The sequence below is a fragment of the Malaclemys terrapin genome, chromosome 6 (assembly GCF_027887155.1).
Source record: "Malaclemys terrapin pileata isolate rMalTer1 chromosome 6, rMalTer1.hap1, whole genome shotgun sequence".
Classification (NCBI taxonomy): Eukaryota; Metazoa; Chordata; order Testudines; family Emydidae; genus Malaclemys; species Malaclemys terrapin.
In genome coordinates this window covers 79729636-79750835 of record NC_071510.1, presented here as the reverse complement: position 1 = coordinate 79750835, position 21200 = coordinate 79729636, and the positions used below count along the sequence as shown (strand labels likewise).

General features: G+C 42.5%; 1 protein-coding gene and 2 non-coding genes across 3 annotated transcripts; all 3 read left to right on the top strand.

The window, feature by feature from the left end:
• Nucleotides 1-12044: 12044 nt before the first annotated feature.
• LOC128839736 (cytochrome c oxidase subunit 7C, mitochondrial) lies at nt 12045-19371 on the top strand. Its single transcript, XM_054032979.1, has 3 exons — nt 12045-12222; nt 14362-14507; nt 19268-19371. Exons 1-2 carry the CDS (start codon nt 12148-12150, stop codon nt 14476-14478), a joined length of 192 nt encoding a protein of 63 aa, XP_053888954.1. The 5' UTR covers nt 12045-12147; the 3' UTR covers nt 14479-14507; nt 19268-19371.
• LOC128839907 (small nucleolar RNA Z39) lies at nt 12777-12840 on the top strand. The gene has a single exon (XR_008445560.1). It is a non-coding gene; the product is annotated as a small nucleolar RNA Z39 (small nucleolar RNA).
• On the top strand, nt 14865-14919 carry LOC128839908 (small nucleolar RNA Z39). The gene has a single exon (XR_008445561.1). It is a non-coding gene; the product is annotated as a small nucleolar RNA Z39 (small nucleolar RNA).
• Nucleotides 19372-21200: the final 1829 nt, after the last annotated feature.

Sequence of the window (21200 nt, the reverse complement as noted above, 5' to 3'; positions counted from 1 at the left end):
TACCTCTCCCAATAGAGTTAAAAATCCAAAATGGTGGCCACACTGATTTTCTATTAGAAAACATCAAAGATGGAGGACACAGACTAAATTGAACAATAGCAGATAAGAAACAGGGGTGAAATAAAGGTCAAACAGGGATGACTCAACTCACTCCAAAACACCTGGAGGGAGGGGTTAGGAGGAGGAGCAGCTCCAGTAACAGACAAAGCTGATTGGTTGAACAGTTGCCATCCACACAGGGAAAATCCATGCTAATTACTGAACTTGAGACAGCAATGAATGAGAGAAGACCAGAAACTGAATATAAGGAGACAACCAGCAGGCTGGAGTATGTGTGTGGGTGTGAGGGAAAGGAGAAGATACCAGCAGAAGAAGACAGCAGAACGAGAAGATAAGAGTGAAGAAAAGAGCAGCAGCGGTATCAGCCAGCAGCAACAGCAGCTATAATGAGCAGAAAGGCTCATTTTGACAGAACAGAAGGACCATTAAGATGATTCAGAGGGATTCAAGAAGACAGAGTGTAAGTCCAATTTTATGTTCATTTTTAAGGACTATTTGAGTGTGCCTGCAAATAAAGCTGGATGCCTACTTCTGAGAGCCACTCCACCCTATTCTGTGATCATTTGATCACCGCTCACAGAATGGTAGTGTTAAATTGTAACATCTTTTCAATGTATACCCTTATAATGCTTTTTTTGTACATCTGTATAGAAGCTCTGTCTGTTATCGGCACTGTATTAGGACTTCTTATACACATGTGCACAGGTTCTCTATGTACTGTAGGTATTACATGGTAATTGCTATATAGTCTGTATATTCTATGTATTCTATTTTACTGTGCCACTTTATTGTATGTCTTAATGAAATATAATTGTGTTCTATGATGTCTTATAGAGTGGAATGTATTCTTCTTGTTTAATTGAATGTATTGTAACTGATTATTTTTTTTAAATAAATAATACTTTGTTTTTGAAGAATTGCTGCTTGTATTTTTGAGCAGAGGGCTGTATCAGTCTTCTTCCAAGGGTTAGCAGGATTGGTCTGCTCTGGGAAGTCCTCTACAGGTCGGAGACAAACCCCCTGGTAATACCCTGGCAATTCCTCTAGAGCAAGCCACCACTTTATTACCCATTTGGTCGGAATAAATTGACGATCAATTTATGGTTATAGGCAAGCCAGTATTGGGGTGCCTGGAGTCCAAATTGTGGGGTAACAGTACCTCCTTATGTTTGTTTTAAGCCTGTCTATTAACTTATTTGGGTGATCCCTGGTTCTCGTGTTATGTGAAGGGGTAAATATTACTTCCTTATTCACTTTCTCCACATAATTCATAATTTTATAGACCTATCATATCCCACACCCCTTATTGTCTCTTTTCTAAGATCAATAGTCAGAGTCTTTTTAATCTTTCCTCCTATGGAAGTTGTTCCATACCCCTAATCATTTTTGTTGCCCATCAGTGTATTTTTTTCCAATTTTAATATATCTTTTTTGAGATGGGGTGACAAGAACTGCATACAGCATTCCAGGTGTGAGCATACCTTAGATTTATATAGTGGCATTATGATATTTTTGTTGTGTTATCTATCTCTTTCCTAATGGTTCCTAATATTCTGTTAACTTTTTTGACTGCTGCTGTACATTGAGCAGATGTTTTCAGAGAACTATCCATGATGACTGCAAGATCTTTCTTGAGCAGTAACAGCAAATTTAGACCCCATCATTTTGTATGTATAGTTAGGATTATGTTTTCCAATGTGTATTACTTTGTAATTATTAACATTGCATTTCATCTGCCATTTTGTTGGCCAGTCATCAAATTTTGTGAGATCGCTTTGTAATTCTTCGCAGTTATCTTTGAGCTTAACTATCTTGAATAATTTTATATCATCTGCAAACTTTGCCACCTCATTGTTTAGGTTTATCCCCTTTTTCAGATCATTTAGGAGTACGTTGAATAGCACTGGTCCCAGTAGACATCCTTGGGGGACCCCACTATTTACCTCTCTGCATTGTGAAAATTCACAATTTATTCCTACCTTTTGTTTCCTATCTTTTAATCAATTACTGATCCATGAAAAAAATCTACCCTCTTATCTCATGACGGGTTAATTTTCTTAAAACCCTTTGGTCTGGGACTGTGTCAAAGACTTTCTGAAACTCAAAGTACACAATACCTACTGTATCAGCCTTGTCCACATACTTGTTGACACCCTCAAAGAATTCTAATAGGTGAGGCATGCTTTCCTTTTATAAAAGCCATGTCGACTCTTTCCCAACATATCATGTCCATCTATGTATCTGATAATTCTGTTCTTTACTATAATTTCAACCAATTTGCCTGGTACTGAGGTTAGGCTTACTGGCCTGTAATTGCCAGGATCACCTCTTGAGCCTTTAAAAGTCAGTGTTAAATTAGCTATTTTTCAGTCTTATGGTACAGAGTCTGATTTAAGCAATAGGCTACACACTGCAGTTAGTAATTCTGCAATTTGATATTAGAGTTCCTTCAGAACTCTTGGGTGAATGCCATCAACTGGTGACTTATTATTGCTTAATTTATCAATTAGTTCAAAACATCCTCTACTAACACGTCAGTCTGGGACAGTTCCTCAGATTCGCCTCCTAAAAGGGATGGCTCAGCTGTGGGACTCTCCCTCACATCCTCAGTAATGAAGACCGATGCAAAGAATTTATTTAGCTTTTCTGCAATGGCCTTGTATTCTTTGAATGCTCCTTTAGCAATTCGATTGTCCAGTGACCCCACTGACTCTTTGGCAGATTTCCTGCTTCTGATGTACTTAAAAAAAGCTGTTCCTTTTTGTGTCTTTTGCTAGCTGCTCTTCAAATTCTTTTTTGGCCTGCCTAATTATACTTTTACACTTGAGTTGCCAGTGTTTATGCTCCTTTCTATTTTCCTCAGTAGGATTTGACTTCCAATTATTAAAAGATGTCATTTTGCCTATAGCCACCTCTTTCACTCTGTTTAGCCATGGTGGCATTTTTTGGTCTTCTTACCTTTTTTTCATTTGGGGTACACATTTAGTTTGAGCCTCTATTATGGTGTTTTTAAAAAGCAGCTTGAAGAGTCACAAGAGTGAAATGCCTGCCTTTTAATTTCTGTTTAACTAACTCTCATTTTTCTGTAGTTCCCCTTTTTGAAGTTAAATGATACTGTGGTGGGCTTCTATGGTATTTTTCCCCTACAAGGATGTTAAATTTAATTGCATTATGGTCACTGTTACTGAGCAGGTCAGTTATGTACACCTTTTCCTTTGTTACATTTAGAATTAAATCAAGAATTGCCTTTCCCCTTGGGGGGCTCTAGAACCAGATGCTCTAAGAAGTAGTCATTAATGGTATCTAGGAATTTTATCTCAGCATCCCATCCTGAGGTGACAGGTACCCAGTCAATGTGGGGATAGTTGAAATCCCTCATTATTATTGCGTTTTCAGTTTTTGTAGTCTCTTTACTCTCCCTGAGCATTTCACAATCACCATCTAATCAGGTGATCAGTAGTATATTTCTATTGCTATTCTATTATTATTCAAGCATGGAATTTCTATCCATAGAGATTCTCTGGTATTGTTTGATTCATTAAAGATTTTTTTTATTTGAGTCTATGCTATGTTTCATATATCATGCCACTCTCCAACAAGCGTAACCTACTCTGTTATTCCTATATGTTTGGTACTCTGGTATTACCGTGTCCTGTCGATTATCATCTTTCCACCAAGACTGTATAATGCCTGCTGTATCAATATCTTCATTTAATACCAGGTATTATAATTCACCCATCTTAGTATTTAGACTTCTAGCATTTGTATAAAAACACTTATAAAATTTAGCAATTTTTAGCTATCTGCCTTCATGTGATATAATTGAACGGGACTCTCTCTTTTGACTCCTTTGCTTCAGTTCCTACCTGTACTTTATCAACTTCTAGCCTCTCATCTTTACTCGTTGATAAAGTATCCTCTCATCTTTGCTAGGATATAGAGTATTCTCTTTAATAACTCCTCCCATAAGGGATGTCTCTGTCTGAACTGTGTGCTCCTCCACCCCTGTCATCTTTTTCCCAATCCTTAGTTTAAAAATTCCTCTGTTGGGCTGACTGCCAAGCTGTTGCAAGTTATTTCTTGTAGGCAAATGGTGCAGTTCATGCAAGAATGACTGGTAACTGAAATATCACCTTGCAAGTCAGGGAGAAAATCAATTGCCTTAAATATCTCAGCAATGGTTGACCATCTACACTATGATGGTCACCACTTTTATAAAATTATGATAAATCCTGAGCAAAGTAGGCCTTGTGAAGTATCATTGGAAAAATCATAATCTGTTGACTGTTACTGTTCTGTTGAAATGTATGTATCATCATTGTATAAGAAGTTATGAGATTTTGCTGTATGTTTGTTATTGAAACATGTTGTGAGTTTGGGAAACACTTACAGACTGGCCCTGCAGTGGCAACTAAAGGGTGACCAATACCCAGCCAGGTTTTAAGCGACCATCACCGGCCATTCACCAGCAGGGGAGTTGTAAACAAGAGAGTTACAATTCACATGAAAGACAGTTGCTCGAGCATGTACACCATGGGGCTGCCTAACCACAATGACAAAACAAGGATCTTTCCAGCAGCTGGAGGAGAGTATAAAATAAGGGACAATTACATTGCCTTTCCTCCCCCACCTACACTGAAGGCCATAAGAATATTTGGAAGATAAAGAAACATTTGAGCTGGGGCGTAGGGTGGGAGGGGGCAGTGGTCCTAACTGGAAAAGTTTTCCAATTAGCACAGACTGCTGTAGGTTTTGGGGTAAGATAAACCTTATTACTTCAAATTTGTCTTAGCTTTATAAAGTTTAGGAAGTAGACTGCAATTTTATCTTATTTCCTTTTGTAACCAATTCTGAATTGCTATGCCTATGCTATTTATAATGACTTAAAAGCTATCTTTCTGTAGTAAGTACACTTATTTTAATGTTTTATCCAAGTGTGACAGTGTTGGGACTCACCACCTGGTGCCTCCTGCTGGTTACCTCCAGGAATTAGCTCAGTCCAGTGGAGCGCGCCCTCCTGGTGGTGTCCCATCTGTCATCTCACCCTCAGTTGGCTTCTGAGCCCACGTCGCTCATGGCATCTTCAAGCCACTGCCTTCCAGCAATGCCCCTTAGTCCATCCACACCCCCCTTCCAGGGCAGGAGGGTTGACCAGCAGTCTGTCTGCGCCCCAGCCATCATGTCCAACCACACACCCCAAGGTCTAATCCCTCTTGTCAGGGATCTGGCATGGTCTATAATGGCTGCTCCCTATAGCCGATGGCTGGGTGTACTGCAAGGGGGGGAAGAGAGGGGACCCAGGCCCGCCCTCTACTGGGTCCTGGCCCAGGGACCCTCTGGCGGCAGCCTCACTGTCCTCCTTCTCTCCCCCCATCTGTCCGCTTCCCCGGGCCGCTTCCCCTACAGCCCCTTGCCCCTGCTAGGCCCTTCCCCTCAGGGCCTGCAGCCTGGCAGACACAGAGCTGGAGTTCCTTTCTGCTCCCCCAGGCCTGCCCAGCACTGCGCTGTCCCAGGTGCTAGTCTCCCATCTCTGGAAACAGAGCTTCCCCTCTCAAAGGTCTGGGGCAGACTTACTCTCCTCTCCCTGAGCAGCCTTTTTATAGGGCTGAGCCAGGCCCAGATTGGCTGCCTCCAATCTGGGCCCTGATTGGCTCATAATAAGCCCTTTTCTGATTGGCTGCCTGTCTGCGCTGGCCTGCTGCAGCCTAAATTCTCAGGGAGTGGGGCAGTCCGCCCCACTACACCAAGCCAGTGTGTTTTTGATTCAAGTTTGGGGAATCTACTCGGGTTACAGAGGCTGGTGCATATTCGTACCATTTGATGGTATGCCAAACTAATTAATGAATTTACTCTGATCGAGGGGTTCTTGAACAATGTAAGATGTACATTTTCTGGAGTGCAAGGCTCGGGCTGGGGAAATTGCGGTGGTGTCCCTATACGTAGTTCATGAGTGGCTGTGAGAGTTTTCATGTACTTTGCTGGGTGTGCCTCTGGATGCTGATGGCTGAGTGTACAGAACCTGGAGGAATTTGCTGTTCACTAGCATAGCAGTACAGGAAAGAGCCTGGGCAGGAGAGTGAAGGGGGTACAGTAATTCCATAATCCAGGTTGTATCCTGGGGCATGTCACAAATGGCTTTCCACAAGGGTCCATTTTGGCTCCCCTTTTGTTCAACATATACACATCCAAACTTCCTGAAATGCAGGCTAAGAAGTATGTGTATGCTGGTGACATTTGTACTGCAGATACTATAAATGATTTCCATATTGAAGTGATTTCCGTATTGAAGGAAATCTCAGCCAAGACATTGGCATTTTGACCACTTACTTCCAGCAATGGAGACTAATTCTTAGTGAAATCAAAACAGTGGCAGCCACTTTCCATCTAAACTATCTCAATCCACATGGAAGGATGGTTACTTGGAAATGAAGATCTCTTCCCGTATTGCCTTGATATGAAAACTATCGGAACCTTCAAGGGATCTGACACTTTGGTCCTTTGTACATCTATACTGGCCCTAGTATTTGCTTCAGCTTTGGAGATTTGGGAGCACAATTGACACTCTCGTCAACAAGGAGCTGAATTTGGATATTCATATTAGCAGGGGTTGCTTGGTTTGTCCACTAACCTCCAGTCTGTGTTTGCTAACGCACACAGTTCCACCAGATCTTCGAGATGCCATTACTGTTAAATCTTCCTGGACAGCTGTGACAGAGGATACCAACCTGTCATATCTCTGGTTGATTGATGCCCAATTTTCAGATAGGAAACAACACACAGCACCAATTTGAAGGTCTGCTCTTATTCATCAGAAGAATCCCAGAGCAGATTAAGGTCTGACACTGTGGTCAGTCTCTTGACACTCTTTTGCCACAGCAGCTCATGCACTCCTAGATAAGAGCAGTACTGTCCCTTTACCATGCATGGATGATCAGTGACACCAGGAAACTGAAAACTACATTATTGTAGAGTGGAAGCACTGGGGGGAAAGAGAGTCTAACACACTAAGACCAGGCTCAACAGGCACTGCAACTGTGCACTGGATGGGCCTGATTTCCTCTCCACACTGTGACTGTGAGGCAGCATTGCAGACAATAACTCATGTTATTGAGTGCCCATCTTGATCTCTGGAGGCTGGGTTAGAACATATAGACTACCTTGATACAGATGCTATCCTCCCCTTATGGAGTTCTGATGAGAAGAAGAAGACTTGAGTAATAAATTTTTAGAAATATAGAATCACATACAAGGCAAGTTAAATTACCACAGTGAAAAGATATGATTTTCACCTGTGGAATTAGAAGCAGAACTTCAATGAATTGTATAATATCCTATTTTTAGCTCACTGCTAATCAATAGAGTTTTAATAGAAATATTTAATTAATATCCATTTATATGACAGCTCTTGTAGCTCCTGTCCTTACCTTTATCTCCCTCATTAATTGGTATATTACAATTATACATTCTTGTGGTTAATATCCAGTTATGGATGGTTCATCCTGCCAAATATTGTACTTCATTTTAATGTGCAGGGCACGGTGACTGAACAAAGGTAACTCTCAGTTGTAGCAGGTCAGCCGACCATTTTAACTTGCCAGCACAGATGCCTTATGAGGGAAATAACATTCTCTGTTTGTTATTTTACATGTTTTGCTATGTCACAGTCAATACAACACAATGAAAAAATAATATTTTTGGTTTATTTGAATAAAAACATTTTCATCGGCTCCAGGAATCTGAATTGAACCACATGAAATTTTAATATCTACCAAAAATTGTTTTTTTTTACTCTTGTATCAAACAGAATGAGTGAAAAAGTTACACACTTGCACCCGGCTCTTGTCTCATCATTATATTCAGTGAGGGGTTCTGCTTGGAAATGAATAGCAGTACGTGGTTCTATGTGCGCTCCTGTAATGCCGATTAAGCTTTATGCCTTCTTTCTTTCATTAAGATCTGCAAAAAATAATACAATTAGTCTGATTTACTTTAGTCCTCTGGCTTTTTCATTATTCATATTTTTCCTTTGTGTATTAATGTTCAGAAAAAGAAATGTTCTCTTTGAACAAACACTGAGTAGGCGTACAGGATGTAATAACTGAAAGAATCTCTCCATAAGTCATAGTCACATTCAGACAAATAGTATATTAAAGATGAAGCAGATAACCTGGAAAATTTGAGCAATTAGAGTTAATGGAATTTTTTAGGTGAGCTAAGAATTGTAGATATAAAAAACTGGAATGAGGATTAAAAGCCTAGTTTTCTATATCTCTGTCATATCTACCTGTGTATTTTTACTTCTACATATATATGTATGACTTTGTATGGTTAAATTTGTTAAACTACTTATATGCAGTTTTGTTGTAGCCATGTTGGTCCCAGGATATTAGAGAGACTAGATAGGTGAGGTGGAACTACTTCTTCTGGCGTAAGCTCAAAAGTTTATCTCTCTCGCCAACAGAAGTTGATGTAATAAAAGATATTACCTTATCCATCTTGTCTCTTTAAGCAACTTAAGGCTAGAATAGTGTTTCTGTCATGAATCACATGATTTTTCTGTTTTTTAATAATGATCCAGGCCTTTAACATTTTGCAATGTTTATGTGGAACCAGTTGGATAAGTGGATATGATGACAAACCGTTGAACAAATTTGACAGAGCATTTAGAACTGTCACATTCAGTCCTGGACTGCATGAAAAGTTCGTAGGAAGTCTGCAACAGAACTTCAGTGGCACAAAGGACTAAGCCAGTGGATTCTCAATGAGAACTTTTATTAAAAAATCATGAAGTTTCAGACTCCCCACACAGGTAAAAAAAGACATGTTTCAAAAAAATGTGTGGAGACAAACTGGATATACCACTCAACTCTAGTAGAGCAATTCCAGTGTTTAAAAATATCATAATTCATTCTTGTTATCTGAAAGAAAACAAAAAATGTTATCAACATTCTTATATTATCAGAAAATCTTACATTTATATAATAATTAATAAAGATATCCCATCTCCTAGAACTGGAAAGGACCTTGAAATGTCATTGAGTCCAGCCCCCTGCCTTCACTAGCAGGACCAAGTACTGATTTTGCCCCAGATCCCCAAGTGACCCCCCTCAAGGATTGAGCTCACAACGCTGGGTTTAGCAAGCCAATGCTCAAACCACTGAGCTATCCCTCCCCCTGAATGAAACTTTAATATCTACCAATATATCTATATGGCACCTTTGATCTCAAAGGCTACCAGTACAGTCTACTAATTATAACCAAATCCTGATGTTATAACTCAACTAATTTTATACTTAAAAGAGTTTGCCTGAGTAAGGATTGAATAAAATCCAAAACAGGATTTCAGGATTTTGTCCTACATACATCACCACTAAAACGCAGATACAGGTGAAGCGTAACTTCTAGGGACAGTGAAAAACCACCACACAGCAGGCTATGCAACAGTAGAGGGAAGGAAACTGTTGACCAAGCACACTGGTACAAACACCTATTTTAACAAAATGTGCTATGGGGATTTTAGAGCTAAGTTATGTTATTTCAGTACAACCTGTGATGGTGATGGGGCTCATTGTCCCAGGAGGAAGCTTCAAGAGGGAGTGCATCACTGGAGATACACCTGAACCAAAGCCTCAAACCTAAACACCCTTAAGTTTGGGGGAGATTTGGATTCAGAACTGCTTTAACAAGTTACTAGTGCTCAGCTTTGATCTCATAGCTCAAGCACGGTCTACACATAAAACTGAGGTAGACCTAGCTACGTTGCTCAGGTCTGTGAAAAATTAGGTTGACCTGACCCCCATCTGTCAGGGTTGCCAATTTTGGTTGGCCATATTCCTGGAGGTTTCATCACATGTCATAATCTTTAATTAAAGATTAATCTTTAATTCCTGGAGACTCCAGGACCATCCTGGAGGGTTGGCAACCCTACCCACTGTGGACCCAGCTACAGCTGTGTAACTGCAGCTGTGCTTATGTAACACTTGTAGTGCAGACATACTCCCAGAATGCACCTTAGTTATTAACCAATAGACTACTACTATACATCCTAGAGTGGCTTTTTTCTGTTTTTAGAAATACTTGTAGCTGTCTCACAAACTTACTAATACCCTCTTTTGTTATATAATTCATGTACATTTTATCTTTCATATAAATTAATCTACACTTTTTTAGGGTGACCAGATATCCTGATTTTATAGGCACAGTCCTGATATTTGGGGCTTTTTCTTATATAGGTTCCTATTCCCACCACCTCCTCCTCCTCCTCCTCCTGTCCTGATTTTTCACACTTGCTGTCTGGTCACCCTAACTTTTTTCTTCTAATTTCCAAATCTTTAATTTTTGCTATTTTATTTATTTCAAGTTTTGATCATTTGAATAGTTAATTTTGATACATGTTAAATATTTAACATGCCCTCTTTATTCATTTATATAACTCTTTTGGCTATTCTGCTTGAATACAGACTTTGCCTCATAATACAAATTGTAGTCATATTAACCCCTTATTCTCTTTAATTACTACCCCACCCATTTTTTTCCACATTAGGTTTTCATGGCAGTAATTGATTTCATTATGCTTATAAATCCAACATATCTGCAAGCATAAATTTATTAAGGACCCAATTATGCCATTCTTACACTGAATACATATATAGCCTATTGATTTCAATGGGACTATTCATGCAGTAAGGTACTATTTACCATAAGGAATGCATATCTAGGATCTTTCAGTATTGCCAACCATGTAAGCATTCCAAAATCATGAGTCAGGTTCTCATGAGATTGGCTTTAAAATGATATTTAAAAAGATAATAAATCTGGGTTCTTTTGATTTGCCTTCTAGTTTTTGACCCCTTATGGGTCATGTTTAGAGCTTTTTTTTCTGCAACCACGAGTGCTAGAAATGGCCTTTATTTAAAAAAATTAAAAGCTATTTTGTATAATCACATGAGTTAAGGAGCTGGGGTTTAAAATATATATATCATATCCCTTATGATAAAATGAGGAGAGTTGGCAATGCTGTGTATATCTTCATAATTTGTCTCTCAAATGTTCATTGGCCTCCTAATTTACTAGTCATTGTAACTGATTTACTCCTAGAGATTATGCGCCAAATTCTGCCCTCAGGTATGCCCATCCAGTCTTATTTATTTTAGTGGTATTTTATAGGTGTAAATTTATGGTGGACTTTAGCCTTATGTCCATTAGAATCCTTTTACCACTCACCGTCCTGCAAACAAGACCAATGTTACACACATTTATGTGATGTTGAAAGTGTTTTTTTTTTTTTTTAAATAACAGACTCATTTTGCCTTATGTTTTCTGAGCCTGTAGAGTCCACTTTGGTCACATATTCAAGTTTTTCTCCATAATCTTGAGGCTACAAACTGATTGGGTGTTTTATATTTTTTATTGTACTTAGTTTTTGTCTTTTTAAGGAAAGCTCACAGTCTTGACTTGCAACCGAAGAAGTGGGCTGTAGTCCACGAAAGCTTATGCTCTAATAAATTTGTTAGTCTCTAAGGTGCCACAAGTACTCCTGTCCTTTTTGTGGTTACAGACTAACAGGGCTGCTACTCTGAAACCAGTCTTGACTAATCACATGACTCCAGGACCTGAGGCTTTGTTGCAGGAATTGAGCCAAGCATTGGCAACTCTGGAGCCTAGTGGCCCAAGACCTCAGGCGATCTCTGCAGAGCTCTCAGGAGGTGATGCCAACGTTTGCTCTGTGCCACTCCCCAGGAACGTCTCCCAGTGACAGGGGAACAGCCTTTTAACCTGCAAGTAGGCGGGAGGCGGTGAAGTTTCCCCTGCTGCCAGGCAGTGCCGATCCCCTTTGAAGGGCAGGGACAGTATGGAGCTCAAGCCTGCGCTTGAGTCACGCGACCTCCCCGCAAGGCTGGTGGCGCCTGGAACTACAATTCCCATGCTGCTGCGGGACAGCGGGAACTCGGCGGCCACCGTCCCGCACTGTATCCCATAAGGCCCCACGGCGCCAGTGTTCTTGCAAGCGCAGCGGCTAGGGAAGGAAGGTCGTGAAGGAGACAGAGGCCCTCAGTCGCGCGCCGACCCGTTCCCCGCTCCGGCGCCATGTTGGGTGCCACTGTCCGCCGCTTCGCTACCTCCGCCATTCGCAGGTCCCACTATGAGGACGGGCCGGGAAAGGTAACGGCGCGGGGGGGCCGGGGCTGGCCCGGCGCCGAGGCCTGCGGGTCACAGGCGCCGCAGGGGGAGCGGCACCTCCCGGCCAGGGCCCGGGCTGACTTGCGGGGAGCGAACGGCGATCGTGCGTTAAACGAGCCCTTGAGGGGTGTGAACCCGCAGGGGCCGAGCAGCCGTGGGACTCCCCCCGCACAAGAGCCTCCTGGCGCGTCCGGTAGGGGATTTTCCTGGGCGCTCTGGTAGGTTTCAGTTCCTCCCTTCGGGAGACTGGCCGGTTCCCCACCCCCGGAGGCGAGTTCTCCCCCGTCCCTAACCCCTCAGCCCCCTACGAGTGGGTGTCTGGTCCCCACCCCCACAGTGACCGTGGAAGACTCAGAGCCGGCTCCAGCGTTCACAGCACGTAATGACCCGGTTTTGTCTGACTCCTGTGGCGCCGGGGCTTTCTGGCAGGGAGGGCCTTTGCCTCCTCCCGTCGGGTTTCTGTCAGCAGCCATGATGGGATCGTGTCCTTGTCATGCCCCTGCCTTTCCTCTTCTCAAACTCCTCCTGCCCCAGTGGTACAAATGATGTGAACACAACAGTATGAGAAAATCAATGATACTGTAAACGCTTTCTGATGTACCAGATTGTACTTTCCTTTCAAAGTAGAGTGATCAACTGTGTCTGAACATCTGTGTTTGTTAGGGTTACCATATTGCCACAATCAAAAAAGAGGATGGGGGGGAGCCCTGCCCTGCCCCCATCCACTCCCTCCCACTTCCCACCCCCTGACTGCCCCCCTCAGAACCCCAACCCCCTTGCTTCTTGTCCCCTATCTGCCCCTATCCTTATCCACTGGCATGGGTAGCAGGGTTGTCGAAATTTTGGTGGTGCCCAGAACACCCCCCCCCCACCTGCCTAAGGCTTTGGGAGGGGGGTTGGGTGGGGGGAGGAGGTCTGGGGTGCAGGTCCTGGGCTAGGGATTAGGGTGCAGGCTCTGGGCTGGGGCAGGGGGTGGATGTGCAGGAGGGGGTGAGGGGTGCAGGCTCTGGGATGGAGTTTGGGAGTGGGAAGGGGGAGGGAGTTTGGCGATAGGAGGGGATGCAGGGGTGAGGGCTGTGGGTCTGAGAATGAGGGGTTTAGGGATGGAGCAGAGGATTAGGGTGTGGGGGATTAGGGCTCTGGCTGGGGATGAGGGGTTCATGATGCAGGAGGAGGCTCAGGACTGGGGCAGAGGATTAGGGTGTGGGGGGGATGAGGGTTGGGGCTGAGGATGAGGGGTTCATGATGCAGGAGCGGGCTCAGGGCTGGGGCAGAGGATTAGGGTGCAGGGGGATGAGGGCTGTGGCTGAGGGATTTGGGGCATTGGAGAGGCTTGGGGCTAGGGCGGAAGGGCAGGGTAAGGGCAGCCTGTCTTCCTATTAGTGGATGCTAGGACCCGGGGACAGCAGACAGCAGTTGCTGCTGGCTCTGGCAGTACAAGCAGGCAAGGGAGAGGCAGGCAGGGGGGGGAACGTGCGGCGGGAGGGTGGCAGGTGGAGGCTGGGGACCCATCCACTCCCTGACTGCCCCCCCGACTCCCCTTACCATTCTGGCTCCACGTGTAGGCAAAACACGCTGCCCGCTGGGTCGGTTTGTGTGTTACACAGGGCTGCAGATAGAGGGAGGGGGGGAGCAGGAGAGGGCTCTAGCTGCTGGAGGCCAATGGGAGCGGCTCAATCGGCCCAGCCGCCCAATCAGCAGCCGCACTCTGCATGGGAGGGGGAAAAAACCCGGATGTTTTAACCTTGTTACCAATTCCTCCTGGGTGGCTATTTAGGGGAAATACGGAAGGATGGTAACCCTAGTGTTGGAGGCATTTTGCAAACTACTTGGTTAGCCTATATTCTCCTTCTCTTTCTGAGAAGGTTAGCTATTAAAGTACCAAGTTTATATGTTAATACTTCATTTATTCTCTCCCTCCCCCTCCCCCCCAACTACCTGTCAAGATTTCTTTCAGTAAATGGGAATCATGTTTCACTTGTGCTATTTGTTTATAAAGGCAGATGCACAAAATGTTAGATGAAGAGTTTTGGAAAAAAGGAGTAAGCATACCTTTATAAAGCTCATCTAGAATGTGAGTTCATTGATGGAATATTGTGAACAAACTCTCGTCTTTTCTAGAACATCCCGTTTTCTGTAGAAAACAAATGGCGGCTACTAGGATTAATGGTAGTGTTCTTCGGAAGTGGGTTTGCCTTGCCTTTCATTGTAGTAAGGCACCAGCTGCTCAAGAAATGAAGAGGACAAGCTTTAATTCCTATAAAAAGGTAACTGATTCTGACAGCTTGTTTAATGCTTCCCCTTCTTCCCCTCCCTCCCCCCCCCCCCCCCCCCCCGGAGTCTATGAACCAGCTGTGCTTCTTATAAAGTCTAAAAATTAAATTTTGACCAGAACAGTTTGTGTGTCACTAGCTAGTTATTCCAGTTGTGGGTATAATTTTGGTGTTCATCATTGGGCCCTGGTGGTGGAGTAGGGGATACAATGATCATTTGATTAAAAAAATTATAACATTGCTAATGACTTTATACTCTTCAATAAGTGACAGCATTTCTCTAACAAGTGAAAGAAGGAGTGCATCATATCATCTCATTGCTCATGTATACCACTTATCAGGGTCTCTGACACACATTTGAACAAATCAGGATGAATAACTGATACTGTAAATATTTTCTGATGTGCCAATTATTTGATTTGGCCATGGTTAACACCCTCTAGAATGTAAACTAATTTGGCCATTAAAAATACACTATCTAGAATGTAAACAAAAGAAGAAACATTTTATTCTTTAGTTAAAACAAACTTAACCATTTAAGAAACCGGTCTTGTCTGGCCTTGGATTCTGTTCACCTAGTCGGATCTTCATAATACAGGCCAGAGAACTTCCCCCAAAATAATTCTTAGAGCATCTCTCTTTGGAAAAACATCCAATCTTTTTTTTTTAAAATGGCCAGTGGTGGAGAATCCACCACAACCCTTGATGAATTGTTCCAATAGCTAATTACACTCTTAAAAATGTATGCCTTGTTTCCAATCTGAAATTACTTAGCTTCAACATCCAGCCGTTGGATTGTTATACCTTTCTCTGCTGGATTCATAGATTCTAGGACTGGAAAGGACCTCGAGAGGTCATCGAGTCCAGTCCCCTACCCGCATGGCAGGACCAAATACTGTCTAGACCATCCCTGATAGACATTTATCTAACCTACTCTTAAATATCTCCACAGATGGAGATTCCACAACCTCCCTAGGCAATTTATTCCAGTGTTTAACCACCCTGACAGTTAGGAACTTTTTCCTAATGTCCAACCTAGACCTCCCTTGCTGCAGTTTAAGCCCATTGCTTCTTGCTCTATCCTTAGAGGCTAAGGTGAATAAGTTTTCTCCCTCCTCCTTATGACACCCTTTTAGATAACTGAAAACTGCTATCATGTCCCCTCTCAGTCTTCTCTTTTGCAAACTAAACAAACGCAATTCTTTCAGCCTTCCTTCATAGGTCATGTTCTCTAGACCTTGAATTATTCTTGTTGCTCTTCTCGGGACCCTCTCCAATTTCTCCACATCTTTCTTGAAATGCAGTGCCCATAACTGGACACAATACTCCAGCTGAGGTCTAACCAGAGCAGAGTAGAGCGGAAGAATGACTTCTCGTGTCTTGCTCACAACACACCTATTAATACATCCCAGAATCATGTTTGCTTTTTTGCAACAGCATCACACTGTTTGTGACTCATATTGACACATTGACTCATATTTAGCTTGTGGTCCACTATAACCCCTAGATCCCTTTCTGCCGTACTCCTTCCTAGACAGTCTCTTCCCATTCTGTATGTGTGAAACTGATTTCTTTTTCCCTAAGTGGAGCACTTTGCATTCGTCTTTGTTAAACTTCATCCTGTTTACCTCAGCCCATTTCTCCAATTTGTCCAGATCATTTTGAATTATGACCCTGTCCTCCAAAGCAGTTGCAATCCCTCCCAGTTTGGTATCATCCGCAAACTTAATAAGCGTACTTTCTATGCCAATATCTAAGTCATTAATGAAGATATTGAACAGAGCTGGTCCCAAAACAGACCCCTGCGGAACCCCACTGGTTATGCCTTTCCAGCAGGATTGGGAACCATTAATAACTACTCTCTGAGTATGGTTATCCAGCCAGTTATGCACCCACCTTATAGTAGCCCCATCTAAATTGTATTTGCCTAGGTTATCGATAAGAATATCATGCGAGACCGTATCAAATGGCTTACTAAAGTCTAGGTATACCACATCCACCACTTCTCCCTTATCCACAAGACTCGTTATTCTATCGAAGAAAGCTATCAGATTGGTTTGACGTGATTTGTTCTTTACAAATCCATGCTGGCTGTTCCCTATTACCTTACCACCTTCCAAGTGTTTGCAGATGATTTTCTTAATTACTTGCTTCATTATCTTCCCTGGCACAGAAGTTAACCCAGGAAACTACAGACCAGTTAGTTTGTTTTTATTTCCCTTTTTATAGATGGGCACTATATTTGCCCTTTTCCAGTCTTCTGCAATCTCTCCCGTCTCCCATGATTTTCCAAAGATAATAGCTAGAGGCTCAGATACCGCCTCTATTAGCTCCTTGAGTATTCTAGGATGCATTTCATCAGGCCCTGGTGACTTGCAGGCATCTAATTTTTCTAAGTGATTTTTAACTTGTTTTTTTATTTTATCTGCTAAACCTTCCCCCTTCCCATTAGCATTCACTATGTTAGGCATTCCTTCAGACTTCTCGGAGAAGACCGAAACAAAGAAGTCATTAAGCATCTCTGCCATTTCCAGGTTCCCTGTTACTGTTTCTCCCTCTTCACTAAGCAGTGGGCCTACCCTGTCTTTGGTCTTCCTCTTGCTTCTAATGATTGAAGAGTAGTTATTAAATTTCTTCCCCATAAAGGTACTTGGACTAATCAAGTCACCCCTAAACCTTCTCTTTGTTAATCTAAATAAATGGAGCTTCTTAAGTCTATCACTATAAGGCATAAGATATTACATTACCGATTCCCTCCTCTTCCTCCCCCCTATTCACGTAAGTACTGGTTTACTATTTCCCCTTTGGAGTAAGAGCACTAAAATTGCTCCCAAAGAAAACTATTAATACAGAAATGCAGTACACACCTTTGCAAGCAGATTGGTTTCATCAACACTTACATCCAGTTTTTTTAAACATCTCTCTTCTGTAACTTCAGAACCAAAACTTTGTTTGGAATAGTTTGGATTCCCCCCTTCCCCCCCCCCCACCTCCCGGTTCTGATTTCTAATCTATACCCCAGGAATAATCCATTTTTTGTCAAGGTCCAGATTTCTTGGTCAGGGCTAGACTCCAGAGAAAATACAAAAACAATAATAAAAGATTTTTGCAGTCCATTCAAAAGCATCTGGCTGTCTAGATTTGGCCTGCGATCTACCTATTGACTATACCTGCTATACACTCTTCCTCTTTAAAAGAGGTCTGTGATTGGCACTTCAACTAATTCAGCAACAAGCTTGACACCATTAGTGAATTTGGCAACATTCCAAAAGATTGAAAGTGTGCAAATTCATCAGTATTCAAGAGCCAAATGGGATGACGTGGATAATGAGGGATTCAATCAAGAGTTTAAAGCCGAGATGAGCAAACTATGGCCCACGGGCCACATCCTGCCTGGCCCCTGAGCTCCCGGCAAGGGAGGCTAGTCCCCGGTCCTTCCGCCACAGTCCCCCTCCCCCGCAGCCTCAGCTCGCTGTGCCGCCAGCGCTGTGGCCCACCGCTCCTGCCGGGGGAACAGGGGTGGTTGGATAGGGGGTGGAGTCCCAGGGGGCGGTTAGGAATGGTGGTGTGGATAGGGATCAGAGCAGTCGGGGATTAAGGAGCAGGGTGGGTTGGATGGGTCGGGGGTTCTGAGGGGAGCGGGAAGTGGGAGGGAGCGGATAGGGGGCGGGGGCCAGGCTGTTTGGGGAGGCACAGCCTTCCCTACCCAGTCCTCCATACAGTTGCGCAACCCCGATGTGGCCCTCGGGCCAAAAGTTTGCCCGTCCCTGATTTAAAGGGTGGGGAATATAATGCCTAATCAACATGGCTTATGGAAAATAGATCTTGTCGTTGCAAAGAGTAAAATGAAGCTTGACATGTTTAGTTGATAAAGGTAATTGTATAGTTGTAATACATTCTTATACACTGTAAACTTCATATTACTAACTCCTATTGTTATAGCGATAGGAGCCCTAATCACAGGATCCTATTGTGCTAGGTACTGTACAAACAACAAAAAGATGGTTGCTGCCCTAAACAGCTTAATTTGTAATACTGTATTATATAGCACTAGAGTACTGCATCCATTCCTGGTTTCTGCATTTTTAAAAGGGTTCCAAAACATTGGAGAGGGAACAGAAAAGATCACAAATGATTCAAGGGCTAGAAAATTGCTTAGTGATACAAAAGGAATTCAAGCTGTTTAGTTTATAGAGAATGAGAGGTGACTTGATTAGTATAAGTACCTTTTTATGGGGAGAAATACAGGGTACTAAAAGGCTTCCTCCCTCCTCCCCTGCAGAGAAAGGCATAGTGAGAACCCATGGCTGGTCATGTTAAGTTAGACAAATTCAAATTGAAAATACTTCACAGGAAGTGACTAACCACTAGAACAAATTATCATGGGAAGTAGTGGATTCTCTCTTTCTCAATGTAGTCAAATCAAGACTGGATTCCTTTCTGGAAGATGTGCTTTAAGTCAAACGAGTTTATTGACTCAGTGCTAGAAAAACTGTGAAATTCTATGGCATGTTAGGTCATCATACTAAATCTAATGGTGACTCTTGCCCTTAATCTATGTATCTATTTTACAATATACCCAAGAAATGTAGTGTTGAAGTGCATTCAAATATAGACCAGCTCCTGATCTGCCAAAGGCTCCGTGCATAAAGTTCAACGTGTGCCTAAGTTCTTGGCCTCAGACACATTTTAATACAGATATTGGAAGAGGTGATGTACATTCTAATTGTTCATTCTGTTACTCTTTCTTGCAGACTTGAGGTGGAATATTGCCTGTAGAGCAACTGGTCTTTTCATGGAATAAAGGACAAAGAGATCTACCACACTGGATGTGTTTATAAATAAAAGCTTATCTGAATATTTGGGATGATGTCTTCTGTCAAACTATCAAATGGTTCTGAGCACTGAGGCTTATGCTGTAGCTTACTATGTAACAGCAACTTTTTACACCAAGCTTAAACAGATGAGCCTTTTGGCACAGGAAAAATGTAGTGATAGCATGCTATCTCTTAGCACTAGCAAAATGAAACTGTCCTCTATGCTGAATTGAGTGGTTAAGAATCTAGATACTTGTTCTTCAAGAATCTGTCTTTTGTACCATTAAAGTAACTGTTTTAGAAACAACTCTTGCAGAGTCTGACTTTAGTTTCTCTCTTCAGGGACATGTGAGTTGAAGCAAACTAAGTGCTTACCAGGTTGGAGTCCTCATAAAAGTGTGATTTAGAAATGAGGAATCTGGGAGAGCTGGCACTAGTATCAGGGCCTAGGCAGTTGGACTGTGCCGGTCTCAACTCTCAGGAGGGAGCTCTCCAGAAAGAAAATCTGAATCCACAACTTTTGTATTTAAATTCTGATTTTTAGATGAGCCAGTAAATGAGGATTCTTAAACAAGTATGACCCTTCCTGAAGGTTTTGGTTAGATGGTTGCTTTCAAGTTTGGTAAGATGTCAGCACAATAGCTGTCAAGTTCCCTAAACTCATTAGGGGATGTTTTGAAGACAGTGGATCTGCTGCACCAAAACTTGTTTAATGCTAGGATGTGATAACAGGTGTGTGAATAGGAATTGCTTGCTGGTTATGGGGGGGTGGGGGAATGGTCATTAGGACCCATCAGGGAAGGGTGATGTGGCTTACTTCCTCCTGATGCTGTCTTTGCTGCCAACATCCAAATCTCAGAGCACCTCCTCCCATTCTTCTGTTTGCATGGTGCTCAGCTCTTAGGGGGAGCTATGTTATGCCTGAGCTAACTGCTGAATGGGTGGGAAGGTGGAAAACATCCCTAGCAGCATTCCTCGTGCTAGATCTGTACAGCCAGCAGCAGTAACACCCACCAGCATCATTTTGTGAGGACTTACAACTCTCAGCACCTTTCACAATCTTCAGTACTTATCCCCCAGGCTTAGCCTCCCCAAAACCACCTATGGCAGCAAAGGATTTCGGTAGGTCACAGAAACAACCTGGATAGTTTGTGGGTGTATGGTTGGTTTTGGTTTTTTTGTTTTTGGTTTTTAAGGCTAAAAACCACTGTGCTAGATTACCTGAAAGTGAAGTATGCCATTATACTAGGGTTGCCAACCCTCCACAATTGTCCTGAAGTCATGACAAATTAGATTGTCATGTGATGAAACCTCCAGGAATACATCAGACCAAAATTGGCAACCCTAGATTATATGGATATCATGTCCACTAACTTTGAGTGTAAATTTTTGTGGGGCCAATGGGAGATACTAAGGCCTGACTTTAAGAAGTGATGAGCATCCACAGCTCCCATGGACATTAATGGAGTCAACACTCCTGACAATCAGGTCCTAGGTCTCTCAGTTTGCACAACTAAAATGAATGGAAAATTGGAGTGAAAGCTTGACCTTATAAAAATCAAAGACAAAACTCACTGACTTCGAATGGAGTCATACTATCCTCCTTGAAAATTGGACTAAAAACTCTTCTGTATCAGTCTTCACCACAGTGGTTAATAGGGAAACTCTGCCCAACGTAAAAAAAAAAAAGTTGCTAAAGGGGTAGGGAATAATCTTGAAAATATTCCATTATATAACTAAATCCTGTGCCCTTATTTGGAATACTGTGTGCAATTTTTGTCACCATCTAAAAAGAATATACTAGACAAAAATGATTTTATGCATAGAAAGACTAGGATATGAGGAATGCTTAAAAGATGAGGATTATTTG